Below are 24,419 nucleotides of genomic sequence, written 5' to 3'. Positions count from 1 at the left end.
ATAAGTGTAAATAAATATAAAATGCCTCATTTATGTAAAAAATGTAATGTAAACACAATAAATGGGATATGGGGAACATTTCTCAGAAAAACTGATTGACTCATAAAAACTCAAAGTTATGCAGCACAACTGTTATTCTGTGAGCAGGTGCTGGGTGTTTAAGAGAGTGAAAATTCACTAGAAAGGACTACCTTTGAACAGCAGTTTTTTGATACCATCAGTGTCTTACCTCACAGCTAACCAGTGAAAAGCAGGTGTGGCACACATTAGTTACTGCCAACAAATAAAGCAATAAGTCAGTAAGTACATAAGTCTACTGCAAACGTCAGAGCACCACCACATCTATGAATATGAGTTCATTTCAAAAGCTTTTTAGACTCTCTCAAAAGCCCTCACCAAAATGGAAAGAAAGTGAATACTAACTAAAAGTCCACATCATAAAGGAACAGAGCTATATGTCAGCAGTAGTGTAAAAATGTATTATAATAAACAAATACTGTAAATGTATTTTACCATTACAACTGTTTGGCTGTGTGGAAAAAGCCAGGTGAATAAAAGACAGCAAAAGAAATAAAACGCTTGAATAAAAGTGATCAGAGTGGCAATAACGACCCTGCTCACCTTGTTTGTGAGCTTCGTCTGCCTGCCCTTTGAAAACATCTCCGGGCTTGTTTGGCAGAGTGCCCACAGAGTAAGACGGTGTGGAGATTCCAGCGCGGGTGTGAAGTCACGTGACTGAGAGCTACTAATCCCCCACCCCGCGGTGCTCAGCCCAGTAAAACTCCACAGAGCAGCAAAATGCTCCTCGGTGTCCTCACCATTCACCTCATGGCAAGTGAGTATGGACCAGTTTCTAACTTATGGACCCGGCTGTCAAAGAATCCAATATTTTAGAAGAAGATGACTGTGAAGTTAATTAGCTGACTCTTACTTCCTATTTTGTCGGTGTGTAGTACCAAGAAACACTGACAAAGACTTTCTGGGATAAATATGAATTCATATACATTTGGTTCAGTACCCGCATTGGGGGAACATGTCAAAATGAGTGATAGACTTGTGTTGCTCTTGCTTAATTTTCTGGTGTTTCACAGCTTTTAAAATTAATTCTGAAAATGGATATATGTATATGCATTTAGAGACAGCTCAAGTCTAAAAGGTATTTTTTTACAAACTGTTTCTAAGATTTTGATCACTTATTAGTCAGATTATCAGATGCACTTATTTGACAAAAAATTAGTATGCTGAAATCCACTCCAGTATACAGAAGCTATGGTGGATTTCAGCCCTGTTGAAGAGTACAGCGTCTTGTCATTTGAATCAGAGACCAGCTGATCTGGAATCAGTAGGCCTAACCTCTCACACGACACTGCTGACAACTTGTCCGTTGTTTTTTCTGTGTGTATGTGTGTGCAGTGGGAGTGGAGGCTGAGCTCATTGCCACCCTGGCTCCACCACTCCACCTCTCCGGAGAGAGGGGGAGCTGGACCGTTCTCGTGTGCCTGGTCACCGATGCCCCGCAGGCCGATATGGAAGTCACCTGGCTCTCCAGCAGGGCAGGGGGGGCCAGTGACGTCCCCTACAGGGTGGCTAGGGAAGAGGATGGCTCGCACACCGCCATTTCCCTCCTATCAGTGGCGTCCGACGAATGGCAGTTGTACACCTGCTTCGTGAGCTACAGGAGCTCAGCCAGAGTCATCAGACGGCACTACGCTGGCTTCACAGGTGAGCCTTCAAAAGGAGTCTTCTCACCACTGAATAGAGCACACTTTTATCTGATGCTCTGTACCACAATGGTAAATGTCCTTTACATAGATGTGCAATTCAAATTGTTATTTCATTACATTACATTTAGTAATAAATCACGTTTAATTCTGCTCTTAATTCATTGTTTGATATGAACCTGATGATATATGCAGCTCTGAGGCTCATATCAAACAATGAATGAAATGAATGAATTCAACACACTACTTTTTACACTTTATTGCTAGCTTTTTACAGTAATCTGTAGAAATACAATCATTTTTGGGATGTTTTCCAAAATCAAAAAAGCATAAAATTCAACAAATGTCATTGTCTGTATGTATCCACTGCTTTGGTTAGGTGAGTTCATCTCACATCATGTATATTTAACAGCTTGAAACCTTTCTTATTGTAGATGTTGGACTGGGTGACAGTTGTTATGAAGATGTGTCAGAAGGTAAATGAAAGAATCTTCATCTACCACTGAGAAACATTGAATTGCTAATAGGAGTGGATAATTACAATCTTAGCATCATAATACCTACATTTTTCACAAAATAAAAACTAAGACAAAAAGGGCTTTACATGGAAATATCAATGTCATTTGCATTGATCTGAAATCTGAAAGTGTTTATTCCAGTCATGTATGGGAACATATACTGCTGCTCAAAACTGTGACCTTAATTGATATTCACCAATGTCCCTTTTCAACAGTTATCCACACACAGTCTGATGCTATGTTGATCCTGGCTCTCAGAATTCTGCTTTTAAAGACAATCATCTTCAACTTTTTAATGACTGCAGTTGCTGTAATAAAGTGGTAAGGGACTTTTCGTCAGTATGATTTAATGAAATGGACAATGTATACACTGCTCTGTCATGATGCAATAATATACAGTGTATAGTCATGCCCTGATAACATACACTGCATAGTCATGGAATAGTTATGTATACTGTATAGTCACAGCGTTATTGTACACAATGTACAATCATGGAGTAATTATGCATATGCACACTGCATAGTGACGGAGTAAAAATGAACACTGCACAAGTACTGCATGGTCAGAGGGTAGTTATGTACAATGCATTGTTAGAGAGAATGTATTTACTCTGTATATTCATGGAGTAGTTATGTATACTGCATAGAAATTGAGTATTTAATCTCATTTTGCTTGTGAATGTGGGTGAATCTGTGCTGGAAGTACAGCATGAACCGTTCTGTTGTCCTTTCGCCAGATGGGCCTGCTTAAAAAGATTGGTCTAAGAAATGTCTCCATGGACTGTTCCCGGGGAAGATGTGACAGAGCAGGCCGTGATGAGCTGGAGTTTGGTGGAGCTGTGTGGAGTCCCTTAACCTTGTTTATGCAGCCATGGTATCTGGGGAGGAGTGGATGTTCTCTTCACTTCAGCAGGGGGGGTTCTCATATAATGCTGGAGAAAAGTGTCTGCATATCAAGCCTTCAACAAAGATTTTGTGTAGTTATTGTGTTTGATTATAGCATTAACATTGGATTTATTGACCATGACAAGCTGGCATGAGAACTTAAACAGCTAATGTGCTGTTGGTGTGTCAGAGTTTTATCAGACAGAAACCATGTACAGCGCACAGCAGAGCACAATGCTTCATTTCCAGTTTATTTGAAAAGATCAATTTCCCAACGTAATGAAAAACTGCCCCTGCAGCCTCAGTTAACCTCATTTAACCATATGCACTCCCTCAAATCCCAGGCATATTTTGCTCATCGGGGCCCTAATACAGGCTGAACTTGCATGTGACATTAATTGATTCCAAGCGCCACAGTGACTCTTTTCATCAGACGCCCAGAATGAATTCATTTTGATAATTTCCTCATCCTGATTACATATGCTGTTTTCCCTTATCCACAAATCCATTAATTATAAACATTAGAAAACCGGGAGATGATTTCAGGTTGCCGGAATGATGTTTCATGAAAATGTTTCATTATCTCGGATTTGTGCGCTTCCAAATGTGTTCCTGTAGGTTATGAAGAGGGCTCCACAACATTACATTTCCCCTTGACTCCACAGATAGGACTGGCACCTGCAGGCTTACCACTACCAGAAATACAACTGAGCTTGCTAATAATCCAAAGGCCCCTAGGGAAATTATTTATAGGTCAATTCAACTACATGCTGTGTGATGGAGAGTGTATTTCTGCACAAGTAACACATTAGCCTGATTTGCAAGCCTCTCTTTCTTCTAAGCACAATTACTTATATTCCACATTTCTCATGTAATTGTGGCTCTGGAATGTGTGGAGAAGGAGAATTGCATGCATGGCAAACAGAGGAAAATTTTCCTATGCATTAATGTCGGAATTGTTTTTGATGAAACCCCTGACATAATGATTTGTAACATAGTAGTTTCTTTGAGGGCATCTGTTTTTTTAATGGAATCATCTGTTTGAAACACGATCACTGTGTGTAACAACATTTTTGTTAATATTTCTCTTTATGTGTGTGCTCTTTTGTCTCTAAAAAATTGGAGAGAATGATATGACAGCAAAATCATGGAATTTTCTTTTGCAATCATTGAGTACAACACCAAAAAATAAAATCACTTTGATTCTGCAGTAAAACAGAGTGGCCGAGGTGATACCAGTTTGCAGAACTGCAACCAACAGTGATAGTGTCTGTTCCCCCATGAACAATGCAATAAGAGACAGCGGAAATGTTTTTGCATTGACTGTCATCCACATATATGCACAGGTTAACTAATTGTGCTTATGTAAGCAACTACATATGATGAGTCATCTAGTACTGTAGCAGTCTATTTCTTTATGAAATCTTATGCCGGAAAAACAATTAAGACATAAAGTAATACTATATGGCACAGACATGACAGTACATTCCTGTTCAGCACACAAAGTAATCTACACAGCCATATGTTGCCTATAAATATAAGAGGCAGAGGTTTGCATCAGTTATAGGAAGAACAGAAAGAAAACTTTGTATGCAGAGCCGAAGATTGCTTCAAGGAGAAAGAAATACTGGAAGTTTTTTTCATACACTGTACATGCTCAAGATACATGCAGTTTATCAAGCATAATATGGAGGGATGGATATCAAACAATGAACAAACAAAACAGACTTATTTGAAAGCAAATAAGATAGCACATTTTTAGCAAACTTTTCTTACCAAAGTTAAGGAAAAAATGGCTTTGCAAGTACATTGAATAGTGACTTTACTGTAGTTGACTGAACAGGTGTCATGTGAAATGTGAATTAACCAAAATGGGGCTCACCTTCTGCTTTGTGATAACATCTGTCCCCAAGCCCACAGCTAGGTAGCGCAAAGCAGATGTGTCATTTACCACACTAGGTGACTCAGTAATTCATACTTGCTACTTCGTAGTTGATTAAATGTAATCTTTTCTTTACAACTTAATGACATATCTGCTGGAATATTCTTTCATGTTCACACATCACATTTATCACAGAGGTTTCCTGCTCTCATCAGAGTGGTCCAAGCCCTCAAATAGACAAACTCTGAATGCTTCATTAATCTCACATTGCTGGTTGTCCTATACCTTGCATGTTATTTTTTCAACATTTATACATTTTCTGCCCTGTTTTATTTTTAATAAATTCATAATTTATGTCACCCGAGAAACATTGCCTTTTACTCCTTAGTCATGGTTTCACCCCTTGCTCATGCTTTTAACTCTTTAGTCAAAGTTCAGGACAAATGCCAATACTGGAGGCCTGTCAAAAAATGTGTTTGCCATTAACCTTGGCACAGAGTGTCTCCTTTGATATGTGCAGAGAACAGAGGCCATTGCACCTCGTCTCCTCCTGCCTGGGACCTGATAGGTGTCGTGTCATGCAGCAGCCCATGTGTGGCTGTGGTTTTTCAGACTCCCTGCACCACCTGCATTGTCACCATCACTGGCGCTGTCAGCTGGAGCCTGTAACCGCACTTCTCAAGTGACAAACAGCTTACTGTTACCAGACGAGGAGTAACGTAGAAACTCTGAATCGCATGAAAATTACACGAAATAGAGTGGGCTGAGCAGTGCACCTTCCATCTACACTGCTGTTGCTATGGTTTGTGGCTGAGAAACCTGTGAAATATATTCACTGGAAGCATACACAGCTGTATAAACATGCTATAAGCTTTTTTGAAGTAAATCTTCAGTAGATATACTTTGCATCAATAAACTGCTTGTGGTATGGAGCTGTTTTTTTTCCCCAAGTCACATGCAACTACTATGTAATCTGCCCCATAGTGGCAAATTAGGAGCAATATTCCTCACTTGTTCATTCATTAATTCATTCGTTGCTATGTTTATTCATTCATACATACTGTAGCTGTGGAATACTTGCTTGAGTCCTTCAGAGCTTCTTTTCCCTCTGAATTCAGATATGTGAAAGACACAGCCAGAGAGGAGAAACCAGTCAAGCTAACTATACCACATGGGCATTGGAGTCTGTTACATTATCAACTTCACAAATTTGGGGGTTTTAAATTTTTGTATTTGGATCCAAAAACATATGACTTGTTTCATCAAATTCTAGCAAGACTATTCTGATTGACAACCTAAATAATTCAAAAGAACAATCAGTATATGGTGCGTCTGATCTGTCTGGGATATGCCTACTGTATCCGAATGCAATGATGACAGCTAATACCATTAGGATATCCAGTGACGGAGAAGACAAAATTTGATTTGAGAAAAAATGCTGCAAGAGTGTACTTTTCCAAAATAAATTAGCTACAACAACAAGTACATTTGGGCCTAGTCTCTATACCAGAGTGGCCTTGAGAACCACGCAATATTTTCATAAATCCAATTTGACATTACAAAAGAAGAAGGAAATGCCAAACAGAATAGCTCTTTCACAGACATGAACACCAAATTGGTTTTAATAGTTCCTCCAGCAATGCTGGCCTGTGGTGACATCAAGCAAGTCAGTCAGTTGCTGATGTGGCAAATTCGTGGTAATTATTGATTAAGCAGACAACTCTGAAACGGTCAGATTTCTTATGAAAAGAAATTATATTGTTGCACCATAAATGTAGAATTTGTTCTTCTGCTGCCAATAACCTAAGTCCTGTGTGTCTGAGGACATTCATTCCACTTTTTTTCTGATGTGGGGATCATAGAACTCTTGTGTCGATTACTTATACTCATTCTGCCAGAGGATTTACATATAAGGAAGTGAGAGCAGAATTTTATGAAAACCAATAACGGGCGAGGTAAGCCTTTATAATATTCATTATATATTTGGGGCCATACTGAACTTAATTTGGCCCAATGTGTGTCTTCAGCAAATGGTCATCTGTAAAAATGGCCCTCTGACTGTGAATAAAACTGTATTTTCCCCATTTTACGTTGGCTTTAAATCAATTAGCAAAATCCACGCAAATAAAACTGTGAAACAGTTGTTCTTGTCATTTATTATGTTTTTAAATAAAACACTTGCACACAATTTTTTTTTATTTTTTCCATGTTTTTACCGCATCCAGTAAAATAGTAAAACACTGACGTAACAACTGATGTCCACTAGGTGGCAGTACAATCACATCTGAATAATTTTTTTCCAACAGCAAGAATATGGAGCTTAATATCCTCTAACAGGACACTACGTTTATAAATAATTTAAGTATTTAAACATTGAGCAGTCACTCTCCACAAAACAGATAACGGTTATTCATACACGACAAAAAAGATCACAAAGTAAAATGCTGACATGGCAAAACACAGGATGAAGGCTTACTTTTGCATTAATTGCACTCGGAGGCCTTGTTCTGGCCATAGATATCCCATAACCCCCAATGCAATGTAGGATGGCATATCTATGGTTCTGCAAACCACTACCTGTGATAAACTCCCAGTGTTCCATCTACAGTCTACAACTCTTGTCACAGTATGGTAGCAGCTCTTCGGCAATTGCAGTAGTTGCAAGGAATTTGACTCAATCTACAGTAGCAAGTTTCAAAGGGTGAAAGAGGAAGTGGGTAGTGTTAGCTACATGCTGCCATTCTGTTTGTAACAGAAACAGCTACCTACAAGCCACCTGTGGAGGTCTCGTGACCTGGAGTGCTTTTTACAAGAGAACAGAATTGATGGACAAATTCACTATAATGCAATTTCACAGAATTTCACCTTCTACCTGCCCTAGGCAAATGGGCGTCAATGTCAGCCAGAGGTTGAAATTAAATTCAATTTCCATGGGACTGGGACGCAGCGGAGCGCTGTAGTGTGGGATGATGAATTGGGCCCGACACGACCTTTCATGCACAATTTCTCCGGGATGGCTGCTGTTCCGCATGTCACCTTCCTTCAAACAGACTCGACATCAAAAGTGCGCTAAATGAAACCAGCACCGTCTCTCCGAGGGAAGGACAGGCGTTGCCATTCAACGGAACGAAACGTGTCGGAAGAAAGAACGCCGAGGTGCATGACGCGCGTTTCGACTCGGCGAAACGCCAGAGCATTTGAGCGCAGACACGTTTGTGCTTTCGCGAAGCAGGTTACCGCGCCCCAAAACATACAACAGTTTCTGATCTACTGGTGTACGGAGAGCATGAATCCTTAAGAGGTTTGGCTGGAAATGAAACTGGAGGAACGAGAATGGCTTTGGTCGTAAATGACATCACAAATTGTAAAAACGCAACACAACAAACTAGGCAGTCTACCCTGTCTGAGAACAGCAGAGCACTAGAGAGAAGCAAATGGAGCACAGTGAAGAGGCCGGCCCAGGTCTTCGTGTTCCGGCATCCTCGTGAAGTGCATTTTAGCAGAGGTCCATCGTAAATCTTCAGTCCCACACTAGGGGCAGACAGGACTGACAGGAGTGCTCTGAAGAGGAGTGTCTTCCAGTTCAGTTTGTGGGAACAAAATCCTTGCTGGAAGGCCCTGGTACAATCCACTCTGTGAGTGCCAGAAACATCCATTTGCCATATACCTTCTTGGCTCTCGCTCTCTACATTGAGATTTTGGTGTCTGGAATTAAGAGTACCCTGTACACAGTTTCTTTTTTTTGAATTACTGGTTTTCACTGGATTATTTGATGAAATTGTTATGGATTGACAGGACGACACCACTCAGGTACTCATGAAGACAAATCCAGCTGTATGAAATCTGTGCTGTAGAAGTCGTCCCATGTTTTTGAGTCTTTCTTACTTTCATCTACATTGTAAGAGTGATTTTGTTCCTGTCTGAAATGTTCTGAGTGGACCCCGAATCATGAATCACCCAAAAACAATGTATTTCAGCCACATGTATCCACTACTGCAAGTTCAAATGTAATAAGTCATTACATGATCACCCCACTGCCTGTCAATATTAACTCCTGCTGTCATGTGGAAAATACATAACTGGCAGGGTTATGGCCTACCAGATTTCCACTGATAAGGTCAAGAAACCAAGGGAGGTGTTACAGGCATTTGGTATACAAACAGTGTGTGTCCACCCCTAATCTCTTCTACCATTTGATCCAACACAGAAATTCTGAAAAGAACAACTCTGAGTTCCATAAATTCTTGTTTCCTCCTTGATAAATGCTTTAGTTCCTACTGACTTACTTTGGACAGGATATCAGTCAGTTCTCTGACTGGCAGATGTCGTAATTTCATTGTCTTGTGAACTGGTTAACCATATTTGAATCATTAGATGCTTCCCCCTTAAAGTCCATTAATAATCGCCAATCTGTGATGCTTTCATTTTGTTGATGCTTGTCTTTTTTTTTATGAATCTCATCGATATCCTGACATAAATACTTGAAACCTATAGTTCAACTGCATTATTAACACAGTGAGGGTAATAAATACAACAGATGAAAAATACCCCAGAGATACTGCAGATGTGAATGTGTTGACATGCAGATAATATCAACAGCTTCAAGCCATTATGGTCACGGCTCTTTCCCCAACCCACACACATGTAAGGCAAATTGCACTTGCACTCTTATTAAAAAAAACTGTTCCATATGACCGGGCTCTTAGGTTGAGGGTGGTAGCATCTATGTACAGATCCACTGAAACGTCACAAAAGCACTACGTTAGCAATGAAAAGCCCATGAGAGGCAAAACTGAGGGGTCTCAGCCTTGGACCAAGGGAACACTGTTTATGTATTCGTAAAATAAAAAATAAAGTGCTTCTGTTTGAACGACATCCTCAATTTTTGAGGTATAAAAGATTCACACACAAAAAAAAAAATCACTCTCAAAAAAAAAAAAAAAAAAAAAAACTACTACATCCAGCGTTCCTGAAAATCAAATTTACACAATATTTACAGTGAGGAGTGTGTCTCATTTTCAGGATTGAATCTCCCTTCATATACACAGTATATACATATATATCTCTTGTTTGTCTGATTTTTTTTTGTTTTTGTTTCTTCTTCAATATATTATGACAATATATATTTAATCTTCTCAAAATGTTCGTAGACAAAATTCCTACAAAAGTATGGCCACAAGAAAGAGGAGCAGGAGGAGATGAGAGGGGAGGGGTGCTGGGATGGGCCCAGAATTCGCCCTGGGGAAAATGTGCCAGCGCTCCCTCTTGGGGTGGAGCGTCTCCATGTCTTTCAGGGCGTTGTAGGCGGCGGAGGTGAAGTTGACGTCCCCGGTGGTGAGTAGGTCGAACACACAGGAGTGGAAGTAGATGTCCTTCACCTCCAGCTGCTCTCGGCACTTAGCCATGGCGGTCTCCGGGGTGAAGCCGCCGCGGGCGGTCACGTGACCCGGGCTGGGCCGGGGGTGCTGCTGCTGCTGTTGCTGCTGCTGCTGCTGGTGCTGGAGCCCAGGCTGCTGCAGGCCCAGCACGGGCAGCGGGAGATGGCCGTCCCGATCGATGCGCTCCGCCGTGGGGCAGCCGTTCATGCACAGCTGCAGGTCCTGTGTCTCGTCGTAGGCCGCGGCCAGCTCCTCGGGCATGCGAACAGCCAGCGTCAGGTAGCGGCCCAGCTGCCGCACGATGACGGTGACGCCGATGTAGCCGGCGTGGATCTCCACGTGCCGCCCGGGCGCCTTCTCCACGATCCACAGGCTGCGGGCGTCGCTGTCGCCGCCGCTCACCGTGCCGTCCACGAAGGCTGCCGGCAGGTCATCCGTCACCGCCTGGTACACCTTCTGGTCGGTGCAGTCTTGATACGGTTTGAAGATTATGGTGATCTGGGCAGAAAACAGGCAACAGGATTTTAAAACCCGAACAGCTTTATTAACTTTCTGATGTCTACTTCTTCTTTGTGGAACCTGACCAAAGGAAAACACATCATCCTTCGACATATTTCAGCCAAAATTATTACTGATTGATCTGTGAAGTCTGTGTGATTCTGTATGCAAAAGGGAACAAAATCACTTTGCTCCTCCAGGACTGCAAAGCCTAAAACAAACTTTTCAGTCAGAGTATATCCAGTGGCAAACACGTCTATTTCCCCAGTTTCACACTGAACGAGTATGCCAGCAGAAGACATGGCCTCAAGCCCATAACTGGATTTTAACCATCAATTTAATGAGTTCGCTCTCTGCTCGGTACTTTTTATCTCCGGCTTGGGAAGGGAAAGTCTCACAACATCTGCTTCCCCGGAAGAAACATCCCATTTCGTGCATGTTCCTTCTGTCGAAAGAATCCAAAGAACTACGCGTTCTCATTTCCATTTTTAATGTGATATACATAAATACCAGATCAGACACATTTGCCCTCATTTCCATAAACCTAATTTACTCAAAAAGAAAGAAAAAAAAAAGTAACTTAAGACGGACGCCTCAAGACCAAATGACATTTTAAGTCGATTTAACTCGGCCTTTGCAGCCTGAAAAAACACAGAGCGCTCTGCCCCGATTGGTCGGAATGGCAGTCTGCTAACGAGCGGTGTGGTGTCACATTAGCTGGCGCTGAATGGCGGCTTTGTCCCCGCGACACGGTATGACGGATGATGAGTCACAGGCTGCTGGAACCCCAAAATAAGGAGCCCTCAGTCAAATGGGGTGTGCTAATAATTATCCAAAAATGACTAATGGCCTCCCTTCACCTCCTGTGTCACGAGGTCAAAGGGGAGGGTGTTTGCCTTGGGTTTGTCCTTTCATTAGGGCGATCACCTGGCCTTGGATGCCCGTCCACGCAAGTAATCCCAGGACAACAAGGTTGTATTTTTAACCACAACCACTCTCTCCTCCATGAAGGGGATGGCTTATTTCAAGACATTTAACCCCCCCCCCCCCCAAAAAAAACCTTATTTATAAAATATCAACTTGGTGTGCACTCTGAATGCCTTGTCTGGTAGCCTTATGTAGCTGTTTGTTGGTGACAAAAACAAGCTGTGTCCCTTTGAGAGGAACGCAGCGCTAAAGGCTTCAGGTTAAGATCGGCCAATTCGGCTAAACAACGGCCCGTTCTTTCAAACGCCCGCTATGCGGAGGGTCACACCGGAGCGTGTGCTGCGCATAACCGCTAGCACAATTAGGCCTCGGTGAACGTGATTCCAATTCCCTGCCCCAGTTAGTCACAAGCCCCTTGGCTTTGTCTCGCCTGCACCTGTGTATATTTGGTCAAAGTCGAAACTGGTTTATCTGCCATCTCAGCCTGATAAGCCCTTTAATCTTGAGGAACAAAGGCACTCTTGTATCAGCCGCACGGCACAATACTAAACCGAACCGGAGGATTTCAACCTGTGTCTTGGGTTGTTCTTCTTCGGGGACGGGGCAGAAGGTCATCAGCAGTTTACTTTGTGGGACCCTCTGGGGCTATCAAAAAGAGTGAAGCAAGCACGAAATATGCAGCAGAAAGGCAATATGGCACGTTCAGTGAATTTTTCTGATATGGACCTTGCCCTAGCAACCCGACTATAGACTTTGTCTTTTTATAGTGGACATTTTAATAACCAGATTGGACCCTATTTATTGTGGATTAAGTTCAGTTACAACTAAGCAACCAAGGTAACATTAACCATGACGGTTTAACACCATGGCTGCTGCTATTTTTGGCACACTTAAAACATATCACTCTGCCTCAGCAGTTAAGTGAATTTCATCATCTCCTATCACCGTGCGTAATATTAAAGTGTATTACACTGCTAATAGGGTATCCTAGGCACCTGCAGTTGTAAATGTCCGCCAACAGTTTTTGTCTTAAAGGTTGACTAATTGAGGACACTCAACAAACTGACACCCCCTCCATTATTCCAGTAAGAGCAGTGCGGCCTTCACTTGAAATCATACCCAAGTTGCGCTACATGGCGCTGCTAACTGGGAAGACATGATGAAGCATAGCAAAGGCCTGGTGTTTGTCAGCCCGTGTGGCCGTGAGCTGGGGGAGAATGGAGATTAAAATACATGCATCACGCTCGATTCTCATTGCATTTGTAAAGCAAATCGAGGGCCCACCCTTGAGATGAATGAGGGTAGTAACCACAAAACAATCATTGGACTGTGCCTCTTCGCATTGTGCATTGCAACGACTTCATGACCACGGTTCTTGATGATCCACTTTCTTAATAACGCACTAAGAGCTGCTGAGTACGAATACCCGCATAGCAGCACACTTCCGAGCATAAATCCGAGTACGAGCTGACGCTGCGCACATGTGCAAACATTTGAGCTGAGTGGAGCAGATTGGCATCGAGAGCGCAGCGGTGGTTTTACACTGTCGGAAAAATTAAATCTCAGCTGATACAAAGGTCACTTCTTTCGAAAACGGGCGGCAATGAACACATCGACCAGAGAGAGCAGCGAGAGATCAGGAAACGATGAGGTTTCACAAATCGATCTGGCCCCATGGAATGCCGATTTCAACTGCCCTTGTTTCAGAAATGTTTTAATGAGTTTAAGTGGCCATAATTTACACCAGAATTATCCTGTTGACTTCCATTTTTAGGTCAGAGCATGGAGGTTTTTCCATCCAGTGGTCTTCCTCTTGGAACACGCTTGAACATGTGCGTTTCGTAATGGCGGTAATTACTATCATAATCACTTCATAAGACATTCGCTGGACAATGAATATTCCAATAAGACATAATCATACAGTTTGGGAGCAACTGTAAGCCCCAGCAGCAAAGATTACCTCATATGAAACATTAGGCATCCTAATCACATTAAAAATATTACATAAAATAAAATGTTTTGCACCATTTCATACTATAAAAGTAGAATGTCAGGTGTCATAACCTTCACAAGTTATTTTGCTGCACTTTTTCTTGCATTATTTCAATGTAAATACTATTGACGTATTGAACTACTGAAATACTATTTAATCATGCTCTTTTAAAGATTACAAGTGACAAAGTTTACATTCTACCTTCAGAGAAAAGAAATCTGCAATACACACAGGGTTAACACAGCTATCATGGGCACATGGGACACAGACTGTGCCTCTATACCCTACACGAGCAACGTGTTTTTGTATTGTTGATAGCTGGCCTGTTCATCCCATTCCAAGCAATTTAGCTTTGCCTGTGAACTGCAAATTCTGCAAAAGTGCAAATGTTCTTATGCTAAATCCTTGCCATTCATACTAAATGCTTTGTGTTCCAAGCCATCTGTCATATCAGTAAAAAAAAGTTTCATTTGTTCATGGAAAAGAATATGTTATCAAAAGCACATGTACTTTTGAAAGCAAGAAAAACTGCAAGTCTGTTTATGAAAGTTGCAAATGCCTGTAAACTGCTCTGTCATGTACTTTTGTTTGCCCTTGGAAAAGGGCCTGTATTTTGGATCCAAGCTTTGACAGCTCTTCAAAGGAATGCCAAGTTTACAGAAAGCAATATTTTGCTTTCTCATTATACTTCTGTTTGATGCTAAAGCTCAGATATCGTGTGTCAGCCTACCAACACAATCAATCATCTCTGAAATTTGTGTAGTCTTGAGAGTGCATTAGGACTTGTTAGCCTCAATGCCCTGTTATTCTAACCGATCGCATTCCGCATGGTGTCCAAACCCCAACGCTGTAGACAAACAGCCACTTTAGAAGAGCATTTCGCCCTTTTGCGGTGCACTCGGCCTCGTGAAAAACGATGGGGAGACATTTAGCGAGCGCCGCCGCGCTGACCGCTCAGTATGGCGACCTGACGGGCTCTCTCCGACACTTTGCACCACTCTCTTTAAGTAGCCGGGCGACTGACTCCAGACATCCCTCGAAATACCAGTGTATACGAAGCGGAGCATCTGTGGAGGTTCCGCGTGCCACTCGACCACATTCATCATCTCCGACTGCATTAAAGAGCAACATGTCGCAGGGTTGCTCCGCACAAATGTACACTTCCTGAGAGCCCTGCCACAGTAATGCAGCGTCCGTCCGGGGAGCCCGCTTTCATTTGTTTAAAAAACACGGCCCTGTTTTATTAGCAGTTACTCCGCTCCAACTGCAGGAGCGTCAGGCTTTTGACTTCGGCTGGAGCAAAGCCAGCAGGACCCCCCCCCCCCTCCTCCCACATCCCTCTCTTTTGCATATCAACAGATCCATCTGCGGGCTTTCTCAACGCTCTTTAACCCTCAGAGCCAAACAAATTACCGCAAGGGATCAGTGCGAGTGCATCAGCGATAAACGTGCACCTATCTCTTCCCAGAAACCAGAATCTAAGCGGACCGATTCCGTCGAGCTGAGCGGTCAAGGTAAGGGCTGGTCACGGAGTTTACGTTCTTTTCTCTAATCTGGCGTGGGAGCAATTTATGGGTTACGTAACACGCCGAGCGTTCGATAAGAAAATTTCCACAGCCCAACTGCAGCGCGAGTTGCTTTTTCAGAGCGTGAGTGCAGCTGAGAGGGTCGGCGGTGGGGAGCGGGGGGGGGTCACTCACCTTGTTAGTCGCCGTGGCGCTGGAGCCAGCGACCACAGGCACGTTGGTGACCTGCACCGACAGGTAGTTGTTGTCGATGAGGGGCCACGCCCCCTCGACCTTGCAGGTCTGAAAGTGGTCTTTGAAAGTCCTAAGGTGGGGGTCCCCAAACAGGCCGCAGAAGAGGTAGGTGGGGCGCGGGTGGTCGGCGGCCCGCGGGCCGTGACGACGGCTGTGGTAGTTGCAGGGCTCCACGGTGGCCTCAGGGTGGGTGGAGGACGTGGGCCCGTCCTTGGAGCAGTTGCGCTGGCTCATGAGGTCGCTGATGCCCAGCATGGCCGAGTGGAACACCAGGTTGCCGCGGCAGCTCTTGGCCGTGCGCTGCGTGCAGGCCGAGTAGGCCCGCAGCGCCTTGCAGAACTCCGTGTCGAAGCCATCCAGCGAGGGGTTCAGGTGGGAGGTGAGGGACACGAAGTCCGTGGTGCACTTCTGGATCCGGCACTGCGGGGTCTGTACTTGGCACTCCCCTGGGAAACAAAACGCCACAGCCACGTCAGTGCGACCATGATTCTGTCAACACTCACACACAGCGTCCCTGTCCAGCCCAGCCTACATCTCTACAGCCGTACAACACACACCTTTCCTTTCAAACATGCTCAAGGGTGTGGTGTGGACTAGAAGCCAGGGACCTGGACTCACAAAGCAAAGTCTGCATGTTCAAAACCCAGGTGGGACAGTGCTGCCCTTTAGCGAGACACTTGAACTGAAGTCACTGAAAATGCACGGCATATAAAAGGTAAGCTATGCAAGCCATCCTGGACAAGGGCCTCTTAAGCAAATAATGTAATGCAATAATGTAATGGGGTCAATTTATACACCTGGGGCTGGCTGGAAAAAATTAGCCGACTCATTAAGTTCAAAGGCATGACGGAGCAACCATCTGGTCACAAGACCATCAACAGAAGCGCTCGGTTACTTCTTCAGACTGGGAGAAAAAAAAAAAAAAGAGTCTTTAGGAACTTGGTTAAAGAACACGAAGAGAACATAAAAAATACCAACTCCATTTAAATGGATGAGATTAATATGATTGCCAGAGGGCATGGATTCAGCTCCATAAAAATGATTGTACGCTAAAGACCACGTAGAGTCCCTTCATTTGCATGGCCATGTCTGTTCTTGCCGACACTTACTTTTGTAACCTGGATCAGCTTAATCTCGATGGCGATAAGCGTCCCTCATATTCACAAGGTCAGCTGGCTGAGGGTGTGAAATCCCCTTTAATCTTTAAAAGAAGCCATACAGCCCAAATAAAACTCTGACCGTGGGAGAAAAACCCCATAAATCGTCTTCAGAGATTAGGTTCAATAAAATCTGAAGATAATGTCAACCGACTTCAGTGCTTGTGACTCAAGTTCAAAAGCTGAGGAGCTCAAGAGGTGCTTTTTATCATGTTAATGCACCTAGAGGAAAGGTGTACTGAATCTGAATGAATGAATGCAGGAGGCAGGAAAAGACCTGTGTTAACAAACGGCACAATGAGAATGCGACGAATCCATAAAGCAATTAGCGCCCAGTTAAATCCTTTGTTCGGATCATAACCAGCCTATCTGGTTATTGATTTGCGTTTCATTTTCAGGCAATAATGAAATAATTTATTTGTGAACTATTCAAGCTGACATCCAAACATTCAACCCACAAAAAGTATTGGGGGTATACATTAAAGAGTAGATTCAAAGAGAGAATCATTACAGCTAAATCAGACTGATGTGGGTAAGAACTGGAAAAGGAACTTGGAACTACAGTTCCATTAACTGCCTCAAGACAAAGGTTTGTCATTCTATTGTGGCTATAAGCAGAAGAGCACCTCTGAGTTCCACGACAAGTTATGGCCATATTCCAGTTGTTTAGCCTTTGACAGAAGCGTCCACCCTTTGGGGGTTGACCCCCTAATCTTACCTCCCCTGCACCGATGTGTATATCCCGAAAATAACCTAACATAAACAAATAGTGAGGAAGCATTAAGCCAAATATAAAAACAGCCCCCACCATCCTGTTGAGAGGTACGAGAGGGGCTGTAATGGAACAGCAAAGTGTAGCCAAATTTGATTACCTCGGAGAGAGGCATTCTGATCTGATGCCTCCCCCTGCCTCTCCATTAACACGCCTTTAATCACTGAATCTTACACGCAGAAAGACTCCCCATCTCAGCATCAGCTGCCAATAACTCACACTGGAATGGATTCAGAAGCAGCTAATTTGGTTATCGCGTAATTCACTACCGGACACCAACGAACACGTCAAACCCTCTCCCCGAGAGGCACGTCTTAAAACGGAAAGAAAAAATATGTGTTTTTTTTAAACAATCAATGCACATCGTCAATCAAAATTAAGCTCTGCCTCACATGATCTTGGGATATAATAGAACTGATGCAGCCAGGGCATCCAGGGATAAAAAGCAGCAACTCTCTCTCTCCCGCCCACTCCGGCTTTGTCATCTTGCTGTGGTTAAATTGCCGAGGCCACTATCTCGCCCACCATCAGAAGACTGCAGGACACATTCAAATTCTCTGCCAGGCAGCAAGGAAACCAAATTGCAGCTTCATTAGTACAAGTTCCTTCTGCCTGTCACTTATCTCAATTAAAAAAAGGCTGAAATGTTCAGTAACTTTCCAGTCACAAAGCCAAGGTGTTTGCGAATGCGTACTGTTTAACAAGATGTCTTTAACTGCACAGTGTCCATAGGACACAGGTCTGCATCATATTTGTATATTTTAAAAACATACATGTCTTAATATAAAAAGGGGCAAGATGAATAAGACTTTGCTGAACGAAAGCACGCGCATGAGACCGCAACAGAACAGAGGACCTTTTCATGGCAATCCAGTAAGCCCCATACAACCCCATCTTTTCATACAGCTCCTGAGCTTCAGGGTTTCTCATCACCAAACGTGAGTGAATCGGGAGGCGAACGTCTCTTTGTCCCTCATGAATACAGCCACAACCAACAGAGGGCTTTTTTCTGTGCCGTTTCCTTCTTATAAGTTGTTCTGTCAGCTATGCTTACAGCAACCAGTATATACATACAGAACATCACATGACATGAAATGATATGAAGGGCTGATGTGTACTGCACCTGCTTTCAGTCATACTGTGGGGATTGCACTTAAATCTGACAGGGGTAGTGTATTTGCACCCAAGGTTTTGGAAGAAGAGGAAAAAAGGACAGCTGGAGAATCAGATGCCTGGGTCTCAGACTGACTTCGTGTGGGTCCTGCTCTGGCAAAACAACTCACAAAATTTCTTACCACATGGGGGCAGTAGATCCTTAAAATTTACAAGAAAGTACGTGGAGCGAAAACATTGCACAATCACAGTCAGTGTCAGAATTTCTCAATTCTGTGTTAAACTGCAATGCTAACATTCAACCCAGGACACTCTTTCATATTTAATTATGCCCGGCTCCTGAAGTGGATTAACTAATCTGTGAATTAATAAAAGGAATGTAAGGATACAAAAGGAAAATATCAATGAAGAAATCATACTTCTGACAAATCTATAAATATATAACAAGATGATTGGCCAGTTATAACACTTCAGATGATTTTATGTGTTTACATTTATTCTCCACTGCGGTCTAAAAGGCACAGTTTAATTTCTCAAATACAAACGGCAGGGTGTATTCTATACAGCCACAACATTACTTTGTTCTTAACTTTGAGTAACAAATTGAATACATGTTAAAGTAACCTCTCAATATTAAGGGAAAAGGAATACTCTTAAAAGAAAATATACTCTTAAGAAGCAAATTCTGTCTCATTACTTGTGTTAAACTGCAGACAGTGCTAATTCCCAAACCAAAATGATGACACAGATCATCTGAAGAATGAAAGGGACATTAAAACAAGACTTGACAACCACCAGCAACACATTCTCATGGAAAGTAAGAGGCAATTCAATGCTGGTGTTCAGTTTTCTTGATCTTCCTATCCCCAGGCAAGTTCACTCATGTTAAACATGCAGCAGTCATTGATCAGTGCCATTAGGGTCTATGAAACCATACTCCATATTGTCCAGCTCAAGGTGTTCTGACTGACCTGGAGTGTCTTGGCTGACTTTTAGCAAACAAACCAAAGCAAATGCTACACTTTTCTTCCCTCCCAGAACACCAGTTAAAACCATCTTGAGGCAGGGCTAATGGTGGAGAAAAACATACGCTTTGTACAGCTTATCCACAGACTCAAAAACACAATGGCACAACAGCGAAAGAAAAACCCACAGACTTCTGTTTGTTCCAGTGCTGCTCAATTAATGTATGATTCCGGCCTCAGAGACAGAGTGCAAAATGTCTGGTTAGAGTACAACAACACACCCTTAACACAATTAGCTGCATGGAAATATTTTGTGAGGGCAGCCTACTCTGAGCACCCGTTCCTCTGCAGCGAAGGGGCCCAGCCATGCGCCAGAGTGAAATTTCAAGACGTGGAATTTGGCCAGGGCAGGGAGGTCAATAGCTCCACACCTCCTCAAGGAGCGAACTTTAACAACCGCGAGAGCAGGCGGGAGGTGGGCTTCCCTCGGCCCGCCGTTCGAACGACATTGTCAGCCTTCCGGTGCCTCTTCCAAGCCGCTGCCACCAATCTGAGAGCTCCCTTTGTACAAGTATGCGCTAATACCATTGCGTATTAACCCGGCATTAAAGTACACACTAAGTGAAGCTCTGAATGTCCTCTCTGCTGTGTTTGTTTTGCTTTGTTTTTTTTTTCTTTCACTTCTCACTTGCCATCTCATAAATGTTTATTCTAAAACCAGTCTTTCTATTACGCCTTGGTTTTTCAAGTGCAAAATAAGAATGAAGTCAGACTGAGGTACAATCAACATGTTTTGCACATAGAGTCTTACACAGAATTTGACAGAGACTAAAATATTTCAGTTTTATCCACCTCTAACAGTGATCAGCAATACGTTTGGAGAGCAACCTGATCAAGATATGCAATTAGCATAGTTTCCAGCTTGTTATCATTCACATTGCAATGAACTTGTTGCATTAAAATCAAAACCAAAAGCAGACGACACTATAATGAACAAAACACCTCTGTTAATACTGTTAGGACATGAATTGGACTACATTTCCCTTGTTTGTTAGGTTTACAGTCACACATCTGAGCATTCTGCATTTAGCATTTGAGCTAAAACAACCAATGAAGGATTATTTTGACTGGGGACTTAATCTACCTTCAAAAACTAAGTCAATTCTGTTCAACTAGGTTTCGCTCACTTCCTTGAAGTATTGAGAAACATCCATAAAAAGGTAAAAAAAAAAAAAAAAAAATCCAGGTCACCACTCCTTCAAACATAAAACCTTCCACTGTCCCAGGGCATTTTAAAGGTGTATCAAAGAGGAAAAATAGAGCCTCATTTACCCTTTCGCTCATGTGATCAATGTTATTTTTAATGTAGCTACTTAGATATGTGGGCAGAAACAAGACTGTTGAAACCACAACCCTTCTGTGTTTTTAGGATAACTACCAACACAAGCACTTCCATTCCGATCCCATCAAATGTAGCTGGAGTTTGAGAATAACAATGTACCAACCATAATGGGCCGTGGTAATGACCTAATGCACGGACCAAAAGTGCTAGGATCCAGGGATTCACATTTCTATTTTTAACCGCATTCTGGCTCTTACTTGTGGGCCATATACATTATGAAGCATCCTAGGACTTCTCATATGATTCCATTTGCTTGGCAAAATCAAGAGCATAAAAAATATAGGATCACTATTAGGACTGTCATTCACTTCATCTGCATTCTACATGGGTGTTCTGTACAGCCATGGGTGACTGATGGCGGCTAATGCTGTAGAATACAGTATGATATATCATGTGGCTGCAGAAGATGTGGGGAAGGCTGCCACCCTCTGTGATTCCCAGCTGCCTAGTTTCTTGGGGAATAAGCTACTCTCCCACAAGAATCCTCAGGTCAGGTAACTCCAATGTAGTGAAAACATACTGAATTCCCCTCTAACCATGGTAAAATAATAATAATAATAACAATAACAAAATCCTTTCCTCTCTTGGAAGACACCTCATTCCTGGAAAGCAAAGCTACAGTGAACTTGACCATACCAACATTCTACAAATTGCATTCATTGTGTGGATAGGCTACAATGCCTCTTCAGAAAGATGGCTAGTTTCCTTTTTTTTTTTCTTCAGAGGAGCTATCAAAGTGTGTTGTGTCCAGCTGCCCATGGCCATGTTAAATTAATTATGAAGGTGTGACTGCTCAATGGACACCCAGTAACATTCCTTCTCCATTAATTTATAATGGCAACGCACACTCGCTATGGCCAGGACACCCAAAGTGGAGCAGCTGTCAGACAGCCAGCTGAAAACAGTGCACCCGATGTGCAGCAATAACAGCCCCCTATTCACTGGCCAACTCAACCTCTTAGGGCTCATTTAAATCGCCTTCAGAGAAGACCTGACCTAACAGGCTATTTTTTTTTTTTTTTTTGATTGATAGGCATTTGCCGCTTATAAGAGTGAAGCCGAGGCGTGAAAGCCAAATTCTTAACACTCCACCGAATTAAGATTCCTTTTGAAAACGCGCAAGGCGTTGTGCACCGAAAACGGATTCAAGCAAAACTCCCTGGAACAGTTCGCAAACGTGAATGACACGAGACTAAACGATGTTCTCGGTTTGAAAATTCCACTGCTTTAACGGTTACATCGCAGTGTAATCTATTCCACACAATACTGCACGATGTTGCCACGCCGCCCTGTCTGCGGCAGATGCACTTTGGTTGATGTTTCATTGTCGCGAAAATCAGTCAAGTAAAATTTAAAAGAGCACTTTTTCGAAACTCAATTACCATTTAAGTATTAGGAACTAGAAGGCAACATATGCCTTTTCCAATATTCCAAATAGCTACATAATACCCATATTATTTATTACCACCGTTATAACATGCTTAAAAATATTAAATTTAAAATTCTTCGAAGTTAATGAAAATATTTAGGGCCTAGACTTACTTATATTGCATGCCGATTAAATCTTCAGAGTCGTGAGCACAAACAAAATATAGTTTGCTACGTTTATTAAGTTGAGTAAATACAAAAATGAATGCATCAGTATCTCCTCCTTAGAAAAACTGAAAACATAATATCATTTGATGAGTCTTTTTACAAAACCATTCATCGTTAATAACTGGTTGTTTTATTAGTTTGCTTCTATGCTGTTATTCACGAGCAACCAATAATTACATATGTTTTTGAAAAGAACAGATTCCTTTTAGTTTGCATCCATAACGCCACAGCAAGATAAGGTAGTCGAAGGAAACACAACCCGAACTCTATAAACAGCGCAGGGTAAACCGCGTGAGAACGAAAATGCACTGAAAAATACGGATAAGTTTCATAAACATATTAGTGAAAGTGTCCTTGCGCTATTATAAGGCGACAATTACTATCCATTACACCTTTTTTTGTTTTATCACTCTCCATCAAAATCAGCATCGTCATTGACATCTTGTTAGTGTTCACATCAAATTACCACATGCAGTTAAATGTTTATCCAAAACTTTTAAAAGGTAACCGCATAGGTGTCAGTGAGCATTATTATTAGTATCAAAACACATTAGTAACAAAAAAAGAAATAAGTTACCTATTTGGACCCTGGATGAGAAAGTGATCAGTACCAGGAGAGACAGCAGTGGAGGTGGGTGAAGGAGGCGGTCAGCCCCTGGGTAGTAAAATCCTGCTTTCCCCATACCCATCCATCCAGGTCGCGGTGGTGAGGGACTCAAATACTCCACGGGAGAAACAGAGGTGGACTCGCCGCGATGCCGGGAAATCGGGCCTCTGCTCTCCTCCTTCCCACTGCGCTCCCGACGCCTCGGACGCGCAATTGCATTAAAAACGGAGCGGGTGCAGGAAGCGTACGAGTCCACTATCAGAGTAAATCTAGCAGTGGACGAAACAAAAGTAGTGGGAAAAGTCCAATCAGCAACAGTCCTTGTCTGGTCACCTGCGTGGGCGATAGTTTGTTTTTAAACAAGATTTGGCGTTGGGCTGGTGTTGGCAGTATCCTGTCGTTGCTCGTCTCGGTGCTCCGATCAATCTCTGCTCTGCACTCACCCTAGACACGCACACAACACATCTCTCACACCAGGAAAATTTGCCTCCCCCCACCACCCCGTTTTCCAAGTGATCAATTGCAAATCAACCTAACCCTTGGCTGAGCGGAACACCCGCCCCTAATGAACACTAGCACCGCCCAGGCAGCAGTGGAGTTCCCGTGAGCTTTCAGACGCCAACGGGGCAGAGTCTGCTGTCCTATGGGGAAGAGCACATGAGACCCACGAAAGAAAACTGCTGTAGTCAGTGTGTCCTTTCGACGTGTTCCCGTAAAATAAAGTCATGCAGTGGACACGAGGTACACATCATTCATGTTACTTTATATTTGATGGCGCACGAAGCACCAGATTCAATAGTACAGCCGCACACAACACAGGCTGAAACTTTATGTGCAGGGAAGGACGATTTCAACGTTAAAACTGACTTTGCAGCTCTAGAACTACCGTTTGGTGCAGACGGTATGTGCGTAGCCTTTCAAGCCGCTCTTAAAATACTAATTCTGCTATCTTGAGCATTTGAACCACTGACCACCCCTGCTCAGACTCAAACCTAAATAGCCGCAAGATTTACTTTGGCCATTGGTCAGAGTCTGTTTCACTCTCTTCGTCCAATGTATGATTGTTGAATTTCCCCTATCATGTTAGGTTGAGATCGTCCCGATGTAAACGTCAATTAGCTGTACACCATGGAAAAGACAGGGAAAAACATTAAAAACACAAAATAAGCATAATGTATATTTCATTTTATATGACAGTAAAATAATCTTGTTTGAACTTAAAATGTATATATCTATGAATATGTC

At 42.7% G+C, this 24,419-nt stretch overlaps 1 protein-coding gene across 1 annotated transcript; it reads right to left on the bottom strand.

Moving 5' to 3' along the window:
• Nucleotides 1–10,088: 10,088 nt before the first annotated feature.
• rgmb (repulsive guidance molecule BMP co-receptor b) lies at nucleotides 10,089–23,668 on the bottom strand. The gene is made up of 3 exons (XM_036527323.1): nucleotides 23,145–23,668; nucleotides 15,503–16,008; nucleotides 10,089–10,882 (listed from the first exon to the last, which is right to left on the bottom strand). Exons 1-3 carry the CDS (start codon nucleotides 23,254–23,256, stop codon nucleotides 10,166–10,168), a joined length of 1,335 nt encoding a protein of 444 aa, XP_036383216.1. The 5' UTR covers nucleotides 23,257–23,668; the 3' UTR covers nucleotides 10,089–10,165.
• Nucleotides 23,669–24,419: the final 751 nt, after the last annotated feature.

The sequence above is a fragment of the Megalops cyprinoides genome, chromosome 4 (assembly GCF_013368585.1).
Source record: "Megalops cyprinoides isolate fMegCyp1 chromosome 4, fMegCyp1.pri, whole genome shotgun sequence".
Taxonomy (NCBI): domain Eukaryota; kingdom Metazoa; phylum Chordata; class Actinopteri; order Elopiformes; family Megalopidae; genus Megalops; species Megalops cyprinoides.
Note: the sequence above shows the minus strand (reverse complement) of the source record. Positions and strands in the feature narration are given on the sequence as shown.